The 20,161-nt window shown below is 43.5% G+C and overlaps 2 protein-coding genes across 4 annotated transcripts in view; both read right to left on the bottom strand.

Moving 5' to 3' along the window:
- BMERB1 (bMERB domain containing 1) overlaps nucleotides 1–6,171 on the bottom strand; it is a 47,569-nt gene extending 41,398 nt beyond the window's left edge. The window contains exon 1 of the mRNA XM_048321343.1: nucleotides 5,974–6,171. Within this exon, the coding sequence (XP_048177300.1) occupies nucleotides 5,974–6,079 (106 nt within the window). The 5' untranslated portion in view covers nucleotides 6,080–6,171. The remainder of the gene's footprint in view (nucleotides 1–5,973) is intronic.
- A 3,512-nt stretch (nucleotides 6,172–9,683) lies between these two features.
- MPV17L (MPV17 mitochondrial inner membrane protein like) lies at nucleotides 9,684–19,400 on the bottom strand. Of its 3 annotated transcripts, none has more exons than XM_048320376.1 (4): nucleotides 19,010–19,400; nucleotides 17,594–17,664; nucleotides 16,332–16,361; nucleotides 9,684–11,499 (listed from the first exon to the last, which is right to left on the bottom strand). In XM_048320376.1, exons 1-4 carry the CDS (start codon nucleotides 19,308–19,310, stop codon nucleotides 11,416–11,418), a joined length of 486 nt encoding a protein of 161 aa, XP_048176333.1. In that variant the 5' UTR covers nucleotides 19,311–19,400; the 3' UTR covers nucleotides 9,684–11,415. The 3 variants fall into 3 exon arrangements, with proteins under 3 accessions (XP_048176333.1, XP_048176330.1, XP_048176332.1); XM_048320373.1 differs by lacking the exon at nucleotides 9,684–11,499 and adding an exon at nucleotides 12,028–16,178 and having other exon boundaries at nucleotides 19,010–19,379; XM_048320375.1 differs by lacking the exons at nucleotides 9,684–11,499; nucleotides 16,332–16,361 and adding an exon at nucleotides 12,028–16,178.
- Nucleotides 19,401–20,161: the final 761 nt, after the last annotated feature.

Here is a 20,161-nt window from a genome sequence, read left to right as displayed (position 1 = left end):
AGAAACGTCTTCGCTGTGATATGTGAGTAGATGTGCAGCAGTAAGATCTTGATCTGTAATAACCAACATGTTTTTGCAGACTAGCCTCTATCCAGAATTACACAGACTCACAGAACAGGTCGGGTTGGAAGGGATAACAGTGGCTCACCTGGTGCCACTTCCCTGCTCAGGCAGGGTCTTTGCAGAGCACACAGCACAGGATTGTGTCCACACGGCTCTGGAGTATCTCCAGCGAGGCAGTCTCGCAGCCTCTCTGGACAATCTGTCCCAGCGCTCGGTCACTCACAGGGCAGTTCTGCCTCGCGGTCAGTGGAACTTCCTGGGCATCAGTTCCTGCCCGTTCCTCTGCTCCCACTGCTGGGCCCCGGAGAGCAGAGCCTGGTCCATGCTCTGAGCCCTCCCTGCTCACACTGACAGACACGGATGGTGTCCCCTCTCAGCCATCTCCTCTTAAGGTTGAACACTCCCAGCTCCCTCAGCCTTTTCTTTCTCCTCTCAGCCCCTTTGGCTTTGATTAGATTGGGATGGATTTGCTTGCTGTTTTCCTCGTTTGTCTTGTGTTTTGTAGGAGGGGTTGGACTTCACAGGATACAAAGTATTATAAAGAGACATTTATGTCCAGAACCTTGGGACAACTTAGGGAGTAGATAAGCCGCACTTTTTTGTTGAGAAACCCTGGACACAACATAGCTAGACAAAAAAGTGAAAACTCATGAAATATGTGCAATATGTGAGGCATTATGAAAGAAGGCCCAAAGGTATATGTTTGAATATTTAACTATCAGATGATAGAAACAAAAGGAGGGAGACTATAGGAGCAAGGGTGGCCCAATAACTGATATATTTCTGCTCTGTGGCCTTGAGACACCCACATAAAGTTATCATTTGGAAGAAGCTGCTTTAAGAGTCACAGTTTCCTCCCCATTGACCAATATTTTAGTACGAATACACTCTGAGACACTAAAATATTTCCAGTTCTCTCTTTTCCTTCTTCCTCTGGCTCAGCAGTTGCCGGAGCAACCAGCTGTGGGAGGGGGAATTAGAAAAATGAGACAATGTGTATAATAGTATAAACTGGATTAGTCTCACTCTGTCAATCATTCTCTGGACTCTTTGTGAAGTAAATCAAACACCAAGTTACAGCCTTCCCTCATGAGCTACAGGGATGCAGCAATGACCTGGTGGAGATTATTAAATGGTACATTTTAGGTACAGACTGCTAGCCAAAATCGCAAATTACTTATAAAAACACTAAGCTGTGTAGGAGAATTTTAGAGCCATCTGACTGCCATCAAAGCAGGTGAGTTTTAGAACTGTTCTGTAGAAAACAGCCTCAGTCCTTTCTAGAAAACCCCTTCTGATTTTCAGTGTGGGAGTTCTGTCTTGGTTCCACAGATCAGACACGGCTGCTTTTCCTCTTGAAGTACAATATAAATATATTAACATTAAAAATAATGAAAAAGGTAAAAATCTAGAATGGCAGCATCCTTTGAATCAGTTGTCTTTGTTGATGACAATGTTTTGCCCAATATTTTCTAAAAAGGTCTAGGGTTCACTGTAAACGTTTTATTGTCACCGTGAATTTTTTGGTCACTCTCTTTTCAAAAATTTTACACAATTGTGGGTTTGGGTTTTCTAAGTGGAGACATGGGAAGAATATTAATTACATTCTCTGATTGAAGCCCATGTTCAGACCTTCACAAAGCCAGCAGTGCTGCTGTTTCTATAAAAAGAAGCATAACTGTGTATATCCTTCAGTTAGCCTCTTTCCCACCTATTTAATAGATGGCCTGAATAAGCCTAATTTGTTTTGTGTCTTTCATTGCCTGTAATAGATATAATTAACAATTATTCCCATTTACAGTAACACAAGGGCATGACTGTGAAGGAACAGCATGATGGTTGTGTCACATGAATTCATTTTGTGCCTCTGAAACTTTTTTTTTTTTTTTTTAATTTCTTTTTAAAACCAGAGTGGAAACATGATGAGATTGGGGAACAGTGTTATGAGAGTATGACAGGCAGGGTTATATTGCATCACTGACTGACTGGGGAGGTGTTGAAGTAACAGGAAGTTTTTATGCAAAGCACCAGCATGGATTTGTGGATGTCTGTACAATATGTGGGGCATTATGAAAGAAAGCCCAAAGGTATATGTCTGAATATTTAACTATCAGATGATAGAAACAAAATATTAAATAGCCCGTGTTTTCAGTGCTCAGCAGCAGAGCATGTAAATACAAACAAGAGTCTTTCTGGCTAACAGGCTTAGAAAGATTTTGAAGATAAACTAACTGAATATGGTGAAATAAGTTTTCACATGTGTCAGCCCAGGATCTCAGTGAACCTCGGACCTGTTCTATCTTTCTAATACATCAGAGTGATCTCAGAACTAGATTCACCCCACTGGTGCTGTTCTGGAGTGTTCTCATGCTCCTTCCTTGGACAGAAGTTGTGATACAACACTCACAGCAAGAAGGGAGAGCAAGTAAAGCTGCCTGTGAAGGCTTTGTGCTACTACTGAGTCTCATGGTGGGAATCTCCAGCTTCTTTAGTACTAAGCTGTAACAGGGCCCCTTTCCCCTATTCTCCGCTTCATATTCCAGAACAGTCAAAAAGGTGGGTCTCTGCAATACAGGAGTGTGGCAGCTTACCTCCCATGCTGAGTTACCTTTCAAATGAAAACAATAAACAAGTTTCATGGTGCACTAAATTGCATCAAAGCATAATCTTTGCAGTTTTCTGGCATTTCTGCTTCCTTACACTGACTCAAGCTGGAGGGTTCATGGTGAATTTTGCATTTAGCTTCAGCCCTCACACAAACTGCAAGAGGACAGGAAAGCTCAGCAGAAATCTGAGAAGTGCCGTGTCCAGAAGGACAGTGAAAAACTGCTTTGTCTCTCTGTGGCTCTTCGCATGGTGTGCATGCAGTTATTTAATCAGGCCATTATGAGTTGCCAATGGCAAGACCGATGTTTCTAAATGAAGCTGTGCACTCAGTAGTAAGGACAGACCAAAGTGCTCGAGTGTTCTGCTTCAGAGCAGGCTCCCCAAGACTAAGTTGTAAAAATCGTTTACTGCGAAGGCTTTAACCACATTATCATTATACAAGCCTGACAATTTATAAGCTTGTCTTTTATATGCATGCACTTGAAAACAGATGAGTTGCCCTGTACATAGTAAACCACCATTCTTAGTGTTCTCTAGTCCTTGGAAACTCCCTCCTGTATGCAAAGAGAAAGGCTTCAGGGACTTGTTAAAGAGACACCTTTAAACAATCTGCTTCATATTTTGCTTGCACAGCCACTAGAGATCCTGACACCATCAGGTCACAGGGCATCAGATCCTCAGCTACTGGGATCCAGCTTAACTCCACTGATAACCTGGCCGAAAGAGGCCATTGTAGGGTAGAAATATGCATGATGCACATTTCAATGCTGTGAAGCAACTCATCTTTGTTTATAACCAATACCCAGCAATGCCTCCAGTACCATGGATAGAGACGTTAGCACAGAGCCCCCTTTCCATTTGACAAACTGAAGAGAAATTACCTGACTTCCATGACATTCTCCCTGTAATGGACATAATCAGGATGTACATTCTCTTGTGATAAGACTGCACTCACATCACCAGGTACTGACCAGGGAACAGCACTCTGTTGTGCAGTGTTGTACAGATACACAAGTTCTGCCTCCAAAAAGATCCTGATTTAATACAACAAATCCTCAGAGCAAAAAAGGGCAAATTCATATGCAGTAATAGACTTCTGCTTTTGTTAATACTCTTACCAAGCACTTCATATTCAAAACAATATGCAAATACCAAAAGCTAATTGTAAACATCAGTAAAAAAGGGGATGACAGTTTTTCAGCTCCTTCACAGACAGCCTGGCGACTACTGTCATCATGCCATGCAATTTAGGAGGACTGTAAGGAAGCATTACAGTAAATAGTAAGATCTATTTATTTTTAATCATTGCAAAAGTGTGACCAGAAGTCAGTGTTAGTATTTAAATAGGAAAGATAGGCAGCAATCATCTAAACCAGCTACTATAAATAACATTTTGCACAGTATTTAAAGAAAGCTGGAGCCAATAAGCAAACAAAAGAAATTAATTATTCAAATAAATAAAAATTTTCTACTTTTCAAAGAACAGATCACAGCCTCTAGATTATTTCCTACTCCTATCTAAATTGTTATGCACAGAGAAATATTCAACAGAAACTAGTGTGTAGAAGGGCAGCTCAGAGCAGAGCCAGGGTGCACACCTCATACACTGGGTCCTAGTCCTGCCAACAGCCCACTCTGGTACTGGGTGTCAAGCTGTGATTTGGGTGGCAGCTCAATGCTGAATACGTATTTTTGAGCAGATCAGATCTCCCTCTCAGCCTGCACATTGCCTTCTGCCAAACAGACCATCTTTTGTCCGAAGCTTGCAAGACATAATCTTTCCTGGCACCTCGGGATACCAGTTACTATTGTTATTATTATTACAAGTGCTGCAGTGCACTCAGCTCCTGAGTGCTGGAACAAAACCAGACATGGTTATGAGAACAAGAAAAGCACGTCCATATCGTGCCAGAGAACCTGCAAAACTGTTGCATGTGTCTGACTCAACCAACTCAGTCAACAGTGATTTAAGTCTTCAATTCCATTTTAGAAAGTGTGGAGTTTCTCAGTCCTGAATCTATGCCAGGCACTGCAACAAAACCAACACTGCAACCGAAGCGTCACTGGGAGAGTTACACCCTGTCATCAGCATATGGTAGACAATAACATAGCCATTAAAAACTGAAGCTAGAGGTGAAGTATCATTCCAGAACACAGCAGTCTCTGAAAAGTAAACACAGCAGATGCACTGGCTAAAATCTGCTACCAAGGTGCTGCAAAGCCATGCCACGTTTAAAACCATCCACGTGAAACTTCACGATCAAAAGATGGGTGGGGAATCAAGGATATCAGCAACTCCAGTACCAGCCAAGTTGAAATCATCACAACAGATAGCACACAAAGTTTTTTTTTTTCCTGTGGCCAAATCAAATACTTGATGAAACTTAGAAAATATTTTTCTTGATACTGTCTAGTACAGTTTTTGTGACTAGCTTTTCAAGATCTCTTGCCTCAGTGGTTACCTGGACAATTATAAGGGGTTTGCAGGCTTATTAGGTTGTAAAGAAGATAGTTCTGCCAATAGAAGAATAATAGCTGGTATCTCAGAGACAACAAGGTCCCACGGATAATGTGAATTGGCAGTGATGTGTCTTTTTAACTACTCTTTCCGTTGGCACTTTGGACAGCTTATGTCAATTGCCGCTTTCCAGAAAATTATGATTTCAAGAAAGCTCTCCCAGCACAGAACATTTGTTGAGCTCATCAATTCAGTTAAACCACTGAAGGTGTGAATTAAGTGCCGTATTGCTGTACCGTCTGCCTGAGATAACGAGGGAATAAAGTGGTCGTCATCTGTGCTTTCCAAATGTGAAACATGTTAAAGACTACCAATATTTATGAAAATCCCTATACTAAATCCCACCTACTAAACAACATTTAGTTGTCTTTAAACTAAAGACATTTAATGTGAAACATTAAAGACTACCAATATTTATGAAAATCCCTATACTAAATCCCACCTACTAAACAACGGGGGAGAGCAAACGTCCCAGTGATCCTTCCTCGGCCACCCGCTCATCGCTTCGGTGTGCGGAACGAGCCGCCCGTGCCGCAGGCAGAGGCTGGAGCGCCCCGAGCCGCACCGGCTCAGCCGCCCTGTCCCTGGCACAGACGAGCTGTGCGTCCCCGGCACAGCGCCCTCAAAGCAAAGCACCAGCCTCAGAGGGCAAAACGGTCACACAAACCCTCCTCCCCGAGAAGTCCGAGGTGGCCTCGCCCTGCCAACAGGACCCGGGACCGCCCGGCCCCGCCGCAGCCGGGGCTCCCCGGCCGGCCGGACCCGCACCCGCGGCCCCCACTCACTTCTCCCCAGCGCCTCCGCCTTCCACTCCGTCTCCTCCACTGCCCCGTAGCGCCGCATAGGTCTCTCGGCCTCGGCGCTGGCTGAGATGGACCTGCGGAGCTCCATGGCCGGGGGCTCCGCTCAGCCCATGCGGCGGCGCGGGCTCTGCGCGGGGCTGGGCGCTCCGTGCGCGGCGCGGGGCCCGCGGGCGGGGGGCGGGCAGGGGCTCCGGCACATGCTCAGTGCGGGGCTGGGGCGGGCGAGTCGCGACACAAAGCGGTGTCACAGCTCGCACATGCTGCACACACGCCCCGCCCGGCCGGCCCTACCTCTGCTCGGGTGGGCACTGCCCGCCCCGGGGGTGCTGCCCTGAGCTCCGCGGCCCCGGCTCGCTGCGGTGCCGCTGCCCAGCGCTGCCCAGCGCTGCCCAGCCCTGCCCAGCCCTGCCAGCCCTGCCCAGCGCTGCCCAGCCCTGCCCAGCCCTGCCCAGCCCTGCCAGCCCTGCGGGCTGCGCTCCCCTTGGCGTAGCCAAACCACTCGGGCAGGCGAGAGTTCGCAAACCCGCTCGCTGCCAGGACTGTCGATCTTGTGGCCGGTGCAGAGCTGAGCACGTCTTCTGACCTGAGCAGCTGGGAAATAATGGTAACATCCACAGCCATTCATGGCTTTTGCAGTCTAACACATCTCAGGCTGCTGTGCATTCAGCCTTTGGCTTTCCTAAAAGTCCTGCACTGACTGGAATGGCACTCATTCCAGCATCACGTTGCCCCAAGCCAGAGAACAGCACTCAAACAAGTGATGCGATACTGTGTTTCTCATTTTTCATCAGCATGCAGCTTTGCTGCTTATGCAGCCTGCTGGGAATAAAGGAAATGATTTTGCAGGAAGCACAAGTGTGGTAATTATGATTGTTATTATTAAGTTTTTTCTTTTATTGTAAGGGAGGTTATATAGATGAAATCCGTGAACAGCATTTTACAGTTGGAGACTACCTTTCTCAGTGAGATCGCATCGCTCTTTACTGTGAGTGTATAACTTCTGACATAAAGACAATGAAGCAGGAGTTAGACAGGTTGTCCAGTGCCCCACAGCAAACCTTTTTGCCTCATTTATAAAGAGTTACAGGGAACTCTGGGTCAATGCTGAGAAAGCTGATTTGTTTGTCATCTACCTTTGCCTGCAAAGTCTTGTCCTTAATCATCAACACTTCAAAAATACCACCTCTGGGTTCAGTGATACACTTACTAATTGGACAGGCGCACATTGATGCTGTTGTGTGAACAATTTTGCTTGAGGAGTGCTTCACGTGTTGGAGGTGAGAAAACCTCCACATTGCTTTTAAAATTGTAACAGAAAATTTCTCTATTTGTCTTCCTCAGAATTGGAATTAGCCAACAAGATGAGCTGGACAGTTTTAGGACATCCTCAGGGAAGTCTGATTTTTCTCTGTCAGCTGTGCTCCCCAGAGATATGCCATGAATTGAGCACCAGACGTGCTGGAACAGCTCTTGTTGACTTTGCAGTGCCTCATCCTCACTGGTTTTGGCCTTTAGAGACGGAGCCCAAACAGAGCCGTGAGTCAAGCAGAAAAGCTGGTGGCAGGACTCTGCACAGCTGATTTTGGGTGACAGTGCAGCTGCCTGCTGGGGTGGGCTGGACTGACTCACTGGTAGAAGTGAGGAACACAAATGTGGGAGGAATAAGAGTCCATCTGGGATCTGAATGAGAGTGGGACTAAGGGAAAAAGTCTGACTGGGGAGAAGGGCCAATTTTTGGTGGATCTGAGGACTGTTTAATTTCAAACCATCCTTTCAAGTTTTTTAGGTAATTACAACTCAAGTGTATTGTTTAGGAGATGGAGGAGTGATCCTAGAAATAGTTGAATATTTAAAGCACTGCTTTTGTTAGTACGGCTGAAAAACACCCACTTGTCAGAAACTTGGATGCTAAGAATTTACTTACATAAAGCAAAGAATATATAAGGTGATTTATTGTAACTAGGAAGTTTTCACCTGCTCATTTTGAAAAGTCACAAAATCCAGTAAGGGTCCAGTTCAATAGAGTGCTGCACATAAGAGCAGGTGTGTGGAAGCCGCCCCACTGAGGTCATTTGGACAAACGTTTTTGCAAGAGTAGGGCCTAACTATGTATCAATTATTTTGCTAATGTAAGATCAGGATTTTTATTACTGTGACTCTGGAGCATTGTTGCTGCTGCCTTTGCCAGTGGAATTAAATTTCTCTCCTACTGATGAGGTCTTTCAGTGGACCTGGCAATATAAATTACAAATGCATTCCTTTACTCATGAAGGCTGGTTTTCTTCTGCTGAAAGCACTGTTAACGCAGAAAATACAAAAATTCAGGTCTCTTCTCACTGCTTTTAACATAATGCCTGGTAGAGAAATGGAGGTGCACTTCGCTCTCACAGTCATTTTCCCTGACGGCTTCAGTTCCCATTTCTCACTAAATCCTGCCACCAGGAGCTATAGCTGGGCAGGAATAGTTGGCAAATCCACTCTCCTATCTCTTGCTCTCTGACCTCTGTCAGACATCACAGATGCCCCATGGCAGACGTGACTTAGATTTATCTGAACTAATTTTTTTTGTGCAGAAGGTCAGAACACACAGCACAAACTCGGGAGATGCAGCAGCAAAGAGTCAGGGCATAAATATCTGGTAGAAAGAATGGAAACAATCTGCACACTTCAAAAGCTGTAGTTGTGACCAAACTAGAGATTTTGGAAACATACTTCTCTAAACTCTTTTCTTTCCCATTTTACTTTTGTCTTAGTAAATTCTTTCTACATTCACTGTCTTTTTAAGGTAAAAATTCCAGAGAAAAAGCTGTTATAGCATCTGTCAGATACGCTACTAATACCATGGGTAGTGAAGTTGCCCATGTAAGAGTCTTTTTTGGCATTTGGAGCCACGTTCAGTGGTATGACTGGACTGACTGTTGTGCAGGTGAGTCACTGTGCAGGTGGCTTTTGCATCAGTGATGGGTGTCCATAGCTACAAAGGAAAAACAGATGTTTGAGTTCAGTAAATTTAGATGTCAACATAAATTGGTCTGGGCTATTAGACTTGCAAACACGGCAGGCAACAAGTAATATTTCAGTGTGTATGTGGGCATGTCCATTTTGAAGTAATAAACATCCTGTGTAAATTTTGCAAACGCAGCAGCACACAGCCCCAGGCACAGCTCTCTCAGGGCCTGAGCCTTTTCTCATTTACCATGGCCCAAACTGTAAAGGTGACTTTCTGTAAGCTTCCATTTTACCTACACAAGTTGGCATTTTACACAGAGAGCTCAAAAGTGCCTGCAAGCTGTGAGGCATTCAAAGCGACTGTGCCAGTGCCTTGCTGATTGATGCATGTCCGTATGCAGTGTACATGCTCTATTACCCCTGCATCCTAACAGGCAGGTCCACTTCTGTGGGCCATTTCACTACTCCTCTCACTGGAACTGGAAGCTATAAAGTCACTGCCCTGAATTCTGAAAGGTTTCTTTATGACTTGAATTTCTCCCTATATTTGTACCTGTGTTCCATTGGGTTTTTTTGCCAATTTCTGCCCCCAAACAGTAAGCTAAACACTGTATGCATAATTGCCATGATGTATCAGATGTAATTATGAACACAAAATAATTCATTACTGTATGATGACCATTCTGAACTAGATGTAGAACTAATATATGATGCATGAAATGGAAGCAGCTGAACACTCTCAGTAGTAAGTAAAGGTGTTTTTTAATTCACAGAGAGGTGTAAGCAATGGCAGAACAAGAATACCACAGGGGACCAGTCTTTCTGAGGTAGATTTCTACAGGCCTACATAGAACAGGAGAAAACAACTCGAGGTGGAAAAAGAAATCATCAAAACTTGTATTTTCTTTCCAAAATATTTGTGCAATGACAGGAAAGCTGCTATCCTAACAAATCAAAGAAATAATAATGAGGGTTTGTTCTTACGTATGCATACACTAAGTGCATGTTAGTTATCAGTAAGACACTAATTCCAGGGAAGAGTTGCAACTTAAATTACTCTGCCACCAAGTTACACCCTGTAAAAGGGCACACAATTCAGAATGAAGCTGACACTTCCTCCACAGATAAAGGATCTCATGTAGTGCAGAACTGTGTGTGCATGCTTTGAGTCCATATGGGCCAAACCCTGTATTTATCACAGCCATCTGAGTGCTTATACATTTTAGTTCTGTTGTAACTGGATAAAGCACAGTAACAGAACTAGGGAACAGTTCTCATTCCCAGTCAGTTCCCATTCTCCCGATATCTCTGGTGACTGAACTACCTACTAGGCTACACATCCATGCTTCCTCTTGGTCTCTTTTTGATTCTATCAGTCTTGAGGGTGTAAAATGGAAAAGGGTGATTGTATCAATATCCCATTTTTAAGGTCTTCTGGCAGAGGCGAGCATTTGCATAGGTGTCCCCTGTTCATTGCTTACACAACCCCAAGTGTGTGCACACTGACCTGATGTCATTTTTCCCCTGTTGTTTTACAGCCCCACTTCATAACTGATTTTCCCTGAACACAGCAAACAAAACCACCCATTCTTCAGTTTCTGAAGTTCTCTGATGTACCTGCTGCTACAGCAGAGCTGTCCTTAACAACGTCTTTTCTGACCATACTTCACACCTCATTAGGCTTTTCTGGGTCCAAGATTTCTTTCAGCACAAAAAGGTGTAATTGCTACTAGTGTTGCATAGAGGGGAATGATACATTCTATTATATTCTTTACACTAAAGTCTGGTTTTTTTATCTGGACACAAGGTGCAAGACTTTCAGGCATTACCACATTAAATTCATAAACTGCAAAAAAAGGGAAGGCAGTGTTTGGTAGGGTGGATGATGTTGAAAAGTATACACAACACATACAGATGTGTAATCTGCATTCTTTGTTCGTGTTTAAAATGGATTACAGTAACTTCAGACATGGTGGACTGGCAATTGCATGTGAATTCTCAGTGCAACTTGGACATTAAGAGAGGACAGACAGTCCTGAGCGGTTTAAGAACAGGAATATTAGGCAGAGATAGAAAGAATATTATCTGAGGCATATGTGAAAGTCACTGGGATTAATACAGTGTTACTCTCTACATTTTAAATTAGAGGTTGCACAGCAAAAAAGGGTTTGCAAATGAGCTTCAAGAACGATATAGCAAAGGGCTAACAGAGCTAAACCTATTACAGTTATCCAAGGAATAAACAAAAACTCTGCTTACCACTACATGCACAAAGAAGGTGCTTTGCCTGCTGTACCAAGTCTTTAAATCTTGTCAGAAAGGTAGTAATATTTTATTAGAATGTTAAGGCTAGGTTGATGTGGGTAGGTAATAAAATTTCATAAGAACACATAAATAATTTCTTTGAGATGCAGAAGATCCTCTGTTACTTGAAGTGTTTGGATAAGTTCCTAGAAGATGGCATTGGACTCAACATCACTGGTTTGATTCAGGAAGAAATCCTTGCTTTGCATTACCCAAGCATTCAGTGATCCTTTTTCTCGCTGTTGGCCATGAAGTCTGTGAAACAGAATTTTTTCAACTTGAAATCTTTCCATAAAGCTTCCTCCTCATTCTAAATATACAAAAAAATTACAGCATGGAATGGACGTGGTATATCTCTCATCCAGTTGTGGAATATATTACTTCCTTCAGCCTCAAATCTTCTGAACCATTTCCTTCCCAAGAGTATCTCACACAAACTAGGCTGAGTGAAGTCCTTCAGTAAGGATCCCATTTCTAACCTCTGTACTCTAGAAAAGTTTATATCTTTTTCCTACCTGAATTCCTCCATTCCTTCTGCATATATATTATTTATTAATTCTGTTCTGAATTTGTACGGAAATGGCAGATGACTTAATGTATGTAACAGCATTTTAAAGGGAGTGAATAATCCCTGCTTAGTTTTTACTCTGCTACTGTGTTAAGATCTATGACATCAAATTGAGCTTTTTGCTGCATGTGGTCCATGAAGATACCATGAGAACATTACATATGATCCGCCTTTGCTTATACACCTACTAGTTAAAGACAGACAGAGCCAAAAACCAGCATTTAATGTTTATTAAGCCTTTGCAAAAACATAGACAATTTCAGTCAACTTGAAGTTCATTATTTTAGTAAAATGCAAGTATTTCTTGCACATCTCACTGGATTGGCACTAGCAGTAGAGGCAGCAGCACAAGCAGGAAGCACTGGCACTTACAGCAGAAAACTGGAAGGCTGAAGCTGCACAGATTTCAAAGGTTGTTCTATAAAGAGAACTCAGCATATCAGATATGGTAACAGACTAGAGGCAGTTTCACCTTTGCTGCAGCAGGAACTGGTTATTTTATGCTGTGTTATTGGATGGGTTCTTCTGGTGTGAAAAAGACAGAGGCCTTCTGGTGAATTTTCTAAGAAGGATGTATTTAGCACACTAGTAAGCACAGAAGGTTCATTTACATAAAAGATTTGCAGTAGAAAAATAAATTTTGAAATTCTCATTTTATCAAATTCAGACTCCACATCTCCACAGCCATCCAGAATAACACGGAGCTGGAGCTGCACCTGATACAAATGTCTGCTCATCCCATTTCTTCTTAGAAAGGATCCATGGCATAAAAAGATCACCTGACTGCAGGCCCAATAGCTACTGGCAGTGTGTTGCTCCTTCCTGAGCACCTATGTGATGTGTAATTCTGTTCATCCTGTGGAAATCTGCATGTTCAGCTGGCAGTAAGATCAGTGCAATTCCTTGAAACAGTCATAAAGCCCTTATGACTGTTTTTCAAAGGGTAGCAGAGAGACATTAGGATAAATCTTGCCTGACTTTTTCTTATTTATTTTTTTTCCCCCCAAAAAATTAGTGAGTTGCTAGAAGTAGCAAACAAAAGTTTACATATGTGTCAAATAGGGCTGGACTAGATGACCTGGGCTGGACATACAGAGGCCCTTTCCAACTTCAATCATTCTGTTATTCTGTGAAATTAATCTTCTAAGCCAAAAAAGTATCAAGAAATAATGAAGGCTCTAACAACTAAGGGATTAGGTCCTCAGACTAAACTGTCAGAGGAAGAAAATCTTTAGAAGGTCCATTAATTTATGCACACTGAGAAATTGTTCCAACACAGCTTCATTATTTTGCATTATGTGGGTCTGAAATGTTTGTGAGACCAATCAGTGCTCATAATTAAAAGAAAAAAACACAAATTTTTTGATGTGAGAAGGGACTTGTGTTACTTAGCTGTCAAGTGCCTTAAGAAGAAAAACAGAGAAAGTGAAAGGCTTATGCAGGATCTAAAGTCTACTGAAATATAAGAGCCACAGGCTTCCATTACATGAAAGAATTGTACTTCAAGTAATAGAAAGATGGAGAGAAATCCTGAACTCCCCAGCCAGAGAAACTTGACGAGAAAGCAGCATTTAGCTCAAATTCCCAAGCAAAAAGCTGGCAGCACAAAAGCAGAGAGCAACAAAGCACACCTTGTATAAGCTTTTAAGCCATTTTAAATAAAAGATGGATCTTTCATTTATTAGTTAGTCCTGATGAAGAAAGGCATCAGAATTACACAGATCATGAGTTATAAATTCTTGATTCATCTGGGGATTAAGCTTTACCAACCATACCCATGAAGAAAGATTTTTTGCTCTGAGTTACAGCAAAACATCACATACTGCTTACAGCAAACCACCAGCATTTCACTCTCCTTGTAATGACATTATTCTCCAGTTCCCTCCTCCAAGTGACAGCTACAAATCATTAAACACTTAAGGCACAAGCAGAAATAAAAATAAATAGCATCTGTAAAAAAAAGTTAAATACTTCATTAGCACACCTTACCTGAAACGTTTAGCTCTTACTAAATAGAATTCAGAATATCAGTCTGATCCCAAAAATATGAACAGAAAAAAGCCACTACTGAAATTGCTTCTTTATCCTGAGGACTTTATATGCACAAGAACAGTTTAACAGCTATAGCTGTCTGAAGCATTTGTTCACTCATTTTTTAAATAGACAGACAAAATGCAGTTAGTTCCTCTGTGGATTTCTACTCCTCCTGGGATGTCCAACATCAGGACTGCTCAATTTACACTATGTGATTCATGCAGCAACATCCAGCAGGGGAATTCAACTCAACAAATATAAGCATCTACAAAGAAGCTATTGACATAGCAGCCAGTCATATGAGCTTCCATGTTAGAGATGGAGAGAAATGGGCTCTTACAGTGCACATTTCATCATACAGAGCTTAAACCAATTAACCAAGTTGGAGATGTCCATACCACAGGTGTCAAAAGTCAATTAAAATGAATTCCACCTTGAGGCTGTAGGCAGGTGTGCTCTTCCACATCTGCCTGTGCAGCTGAAGATGGATTTGCAGTGACTTGTCCATCCTGACAGGGAAGGTACTTCCTCCACCTGCCGGCCAGCAAAACAGGCTGTGAAAGCAGCCTCCTGCCATCTACCCCCCTCCCCCCCCTCAGGCAGTCCTCTGGTCAAAGCCATATGGGCACTTTGCATCATGCTTGACTACCGGGTTATGCTAAACAAGTTGATTTTACCTGAAATAGATTGGGCAGTGCTTGCATGATCCCTTTTCCTTTCTCAGCTAAGATGCACTGGGCTCCTACAGTGACAAATAATTGTTACCAATATATTAAGTAGCACAGCTGCTGGCCAAAGGAATGTATATTTATAGCCTAAGCAGGCTTTGGTACACTATTTAGACAAGACTGAGGAATTCACACATTCCTCAAAGTGGTTTATTATTGTTGTAACAGAGGGATGAGTCTTCTCTTTAGAATCAGACCCATTCAATCAGATACTCTCTCAAGCTTACAATTCAGTAACTTCAAGGCATAAAATCCCATTCTAATCTAGCAAGGGCTCCTTTACTGGTCTGATTTCAACTTACTGCAATCACAGAAATTTGCACAGTTCCGGTTCTGAGATACATATGCACATTTAAAAAATACCCATACCCAGACCTGATCCTCAAGCTGACAAAACAGATCCATAATTAATTTTCACCTTCTCCTAGTCTCCTGTGTATAGTTACCCAGTGTCTTCTGTGAATAGGAATGTTTAAAAGCCATTTAAGGAAGAAATGGAAGTTCCTGATATATATATATATAGCTGGATTCTGCCATTCATGTTACCTTCCTTCCTGTGCTCTTTTTCTTCAAAATTTTAATTATATCTTCAGCATAATGAAACAGCTGAAAAGAGTGGAGGAGTCAAGACCCTCATGTATTCTTCAACACTTTGGCCCTTGAAGAGCAAAGGAAGCAGTGGCTGCACACAGAACAAAAACTCTCTGCAGTGCTTAGGGGGGTTCCACTGTGCAGGAGCTGCTTATGACTGACCCCAAGGGTCAATGGGCAGCATCCACCCCAAAGGACTCTGACCAAAGCTGTCTTTATTCTCCTAGCTAAGATAAAACATGTACAAATATAGTTCAGGTTTGTATATTCTATGAAATAATTCATTTGCTATATAAATTTTCATGTAGAATAAAAAGAAGTTGGCCCCATAGAAAAGTGGGCTCTACAAACATAGCACTTACGTTTCCTCTCAATGAAACAGATTCAATGCCACTTTTTAGATATGGAATCCATTAAATTTTGTTCTGCAAGTAATCTTGCATTGATAACAATTGTCAAGTCCGACAACTGATGATTTAATGTTCTATTCTCCTTTTTCTAGCAATTACAAGTTGCTTGAAAATTAAATTACAGTTAATATTTCTCCCCAGTGAGGCAGTCTGACATGATGTGCAACTGCTTACATTGCCCTGTAAGTCAGTTGTTCTCAGATGAGATGGGCTGACAGCATGAAAATAATTAGATGTCAATATACAACTGGCCTCTTTTATGAAAAATAAACAGGCACAAAGACAAACTGTTCCACTGCTTATACTAACCACCAAATGTTGAGATAACTGCTTATTTTAAACACAACAATGAGGCTGCAGTGTGATTTACTGACTTTCACAAACTCAGTTTAGCAATTTAAAATGCGTTCAGAACTAAAGTTCTTATTTGTCTGATGAGTCTTCATCTGCATTGACCTTCTCTCCTTGGAGCCACATAAATGCTGACTTTGCTGTGCCATCTCCACTCTGTTGGGAAAAGCAAATGAAGGTAGCCCAGACAAAGCCACAGAGCCCAGTGTAAGCTGTTCGCAGGTGAACTGGGATCAAAATGAAGTTTGACAGCTGTGTTGGAAGGAGAGAGAGCTCAGTTAGTGCTCGAGGCATTGTTACACACCCAACAACTCTACTGCTTCTCCTGGGGTCAGACACCATGTGGCTGCACAGGACCAGGTTTTACGGCACAGAAAGGCTCACGGAGTTACCCTGAGAACTCACCTGCACAAAAGGCCAGTACATCAGTCCTGTCTGAAAGGAAAACGAATCATTTGTTATTCTTACTGATTTCAACCACCAAGATTCATTTTTTCCACATTTAGTGATGACTGAAACATACTTGAGTGAAGTTAATAAAAGCTGTTCAATTACAAATGGAGTCGCTTAACCTAGAGGTTGCCATACTAAACTTCTAATCATCTTCATGAGCCTCTGCTGTGAGTTTTTCAAACACATTATTCTAACTCATTTTAAATAAAAAACCCTAAGCACAGTTAAGTCTTCACAGACATCTGACACCAGACACAATAAGCGCATTTACCAGATGGGTGAACAAATGTTTAAACATGTGAACATTTGTTTCAGTCATTAATGAAAAATACCACTGAACACTATTTATATTTTCACACTTGCAATGCTCCTTCTACTTACTCATACACATAAGGCATATTTAGAAAAATCAATGGATCATTTACTCATAGAACATAAGGCTGACAGAAACCTTATGTTTTGATAGGCTATAGTGGGACTGCTTTTAGAATCATCTTCCATAGGAATAAAAATAATCCTTTTCCATCCTACCTTTATAGTTCTATACTGTGAAAAGAAATTCACATTGCAATCACATTTTCTTCTTCTATTACTTTTTTTCCTGCTAATCCATCATTCTTCTTGCATCTGAGAAACCTTTAATGTTCTCAGCTTGCTGAGCTCTGAAGTGCACAGATAATTTTGTCTTGTGTATGCAGAAATGCAAATCAAAGCCAATTGTTTATAGCAAAGTCTTCTTAAAGCAAGGGGTTGTGTTTCTGAAAGTGAGAAAATTCTCACTGAAAAGTACAGGCTAAAAATTATTATCAAAGAAGGTGTCTCTGTAATTAATGATTTTAATAGGTGTGCATAAAAGTGTTTCCAATAGTATCACTAACTAAACACTGTGTGTGGGTAGTTCTTAAGACAAAAGGTAAAAAAACCCTGAATCATTGTTGTATTGTAGGGCTGTCAGTCAAACAGAGCTGGGTGCAAATGTTATGTATATAAACACTGTACATTTTTAAAATGGCATAATTTCACTCATCTGGCAACACTGCTGAACCCAAACTGCCTTTACTTCACGTGGCTGCTGGTACGTAAAGCTTCCTACACATAATTAAATAATGGAGTGAAAGAAAGAGTGAAAAAAGAGGGTTGGAGGAAGGAATATTTCAAATATTTTATCCTTTTTTTTTTGCTTAGCTGTGAGATAAGCAAATTGCTTGCCTCACCTTATATGTATTCCAGAATTTCTTTTTACAGTCTGAAAAGATGTCCTCTTTCCTCTGAAGGATGCTCATACCTAGTGGTAAAATATTTACAATAATCAGAAAAAAAGCAAACAATTAAATCTTCACATTTTTCAATGACATCCCAGACCCTTCTCAAAATATATTGTAATATCTTTGGAAGAAAAGCTGATATTGTTACAAAAAATACCATTCTAACTACCTAACAGTGCTACAAGAAATCTCATCTGTTGACTTGACTCCTAGCACTGACACCAGAGATCAGCTGAGATATACTGGGTGTACAGGTGGTGTAGCATCTGTTTCTCTGCCATACCAGTCACCAGTGGTGTGGTGGTGGAACAGAGAGGATGAAAGCACCTTTTACACCCATGAGAGAGAGAATAAGGCATTTACCATATAAGCAGAGGCTCCTTAGTCCGACTCTGGGATTTTTCTAGGTATTCCCATGCCTTGAGGTTATCGGTATCGCTCAATGGATACATTATTTTACTGGTTCCCAGTTTAGGGACTTCTACTATCCCCTTTGTGGTCCTTCCGATCCTTCTGGTCCTTGGGCAATTCTCAGCTTAAGTTGTGACATAGTTAAGATTTTGAGAGGAAGTATCTGGTGTTTGACTTCTTTTTTTACTTCTCTTCAAAAACAAACTGAATGATTTCCCTGTTGGGGTCATAGAATACAGATCTCACAATGCCAGGCAAAAAGAGGACCTGTCTTACTCTTCTTCCACATGAGGTTTGAATTAAATTAGATAATTTAATTACATTAGTCTCACCTCTTAATTTTCTTATTCCCTCATGTTTATTTCTGAAATAGATACTAGACTTCTTTAAAGTATCTTCTTACTTGTTAGCTTTTGAGATTAGCCATTAGTAGCATGCTGTGTTTCTATAGACTCTCACAGCAGAAGCTGGTTCGCTGAACTATGGCATTTCCTGACATTTACAGCTGTGTTTTGGAAAATGAGACAGCTGATGCTGAGAACTAAGCAGAACAGTTCAAACAGACATGGATGCTACAATCCTTGAAGGTGCTTTGAACTCTTTGTTGTTAATTAAAAACAACGTGCCCAACCGAGCTCAGGGCAGGGCTCCTTTGGTCCAGCACCCCTCATGGAAAGCCCTGAAGTGCCACAGGCGGTTCAGCGCCCGCGGTACCCGCAAGCATCCTCGGGGAGAGCCGCCGGGGTCTGCAGGGCCTCCGGCCGCGGCCCCGCCTCCGAGCGCCCGGGCAGCGGCGTTCTGGGGTGCGGGAGCCGCGCCGGGCGGGCAGGGGGTACCCACCCACCCCGGGGGCGCCGAGTCCCGCTGCCGGTGCGCGCTCTCCGAGCCCGGCGCGGGTCGCGATGCGGTGCCGCTGCCGCTGCGGGGCTCTGCGGTCGAGCCTCCGGCACTCACCCGTGTAGAAGGCGAGGACGGCGACGGGCGCGCCCAGGAGCTGATCGCAGAGCACCTTGCCCAGCACGGCGGGCGGGCGGCGGCCGGGCAGCGCCCGCTCCAGCGCCCGCAGCCACACGTAGCTGAAGTTGCCGTGGAAGGCCAGGGCCACCAGCGCCACGCGCCGCGTCTGCGCCCAGTCGGGCGGCTGTCCCCGCAGCAGCTGCTGCGCCGCGTCCCCCGCCGCGAACAGCCCCCCGTAGAGCAGCACGTTGCAGAGCCAGGGGAAGCGCCGCACCCCGCGCAGCAGCGCCGCGGCCATCGCCCGCCGCCGCTTCCGCCTCTTCTTCCTCCTCCTCGTCCTTCTCCTCCTTCCCACGGGCCCGCCCGCCGCCGCCGCCGCCGCCCCGGCCCCGCCGCCGCCTCGCCATCCCCGCGGCCCCGGAGCGCTCCCTCCGCCAGGAAAGGCCGGCTCCCCGTGCCGGGCCCCGGTGGGTGATGGATGACCCGCGGTTTATGGCAGGGCAGCTGGGCGCCAGCTCGTGGGCTCGCCTCTATAGCGCCTGTGCATTCACCCCGAAAGTGTCAGTGATTATGTCGCCTGGGGTTTGGTCTAAGTAGTACCATGGGGTCACTGTGCATTAGTGCTGCAGCTATTGAGAAACAAGTGCAAACTAGGCACTGTTTCCTTATTATCTTTTAAAAATCATCTCCTTTTTGCCTGCTTACGAGTAGGTTATGGCTTTTTCTTTTCAATTTTGCCCTTGTTTTGCAGACTGAGCAGGGCCGATGCACACCTGCTGAGCAGCAGCAGCCCGTGGGGTTCCTCTGCTTTGCCCTCTGCTGCTGAGACAACTTGAGGAGAAAGCCACAGGTGATGTGAGGTGATTCAAGAGACTCGTGTACACAGCTTTGTACATGCAGAACCAGTGCCACAAAGCGGACTCGAAGCCCACGTTGTGGGGTGACACCGAGGGTGGCTCGTGTCCTGCAAGGCAGCCCCCTTGGCCACGGCGCATCCGCCAGGATCCGCGAGGATCTTCCCCTTGCTCCTGGCAATGGGCTCAGGCTTGACTGAGGGAACCATCTCCAGGCAGGAGGTGGTAGTTCGCTCTGTGACCTGGATTAATGCCTTTGAAACTACCATGAATTCTTCCATGAACAACTATAAAT

This window comes from Corvus hawaiiensis, chromosome 16 (assembly GCF_020740725.1).
Source record: "Corvus hawaiiensis isolate bCorHaw1 chromosome 16, bCorHaw1.pri.cur, whole genome shotgun sequence".
Lineage (NCBI taxonomy): Eukaryota > Metazoa > Chordata > Aves > Passeriformes > Corvidae > Corvus > Corvus hawaiiensis.
Note: the sequence above shows the minus strand (reverse complement) of the source record. Positions and strands in the feature narration are given on the sequence as shown.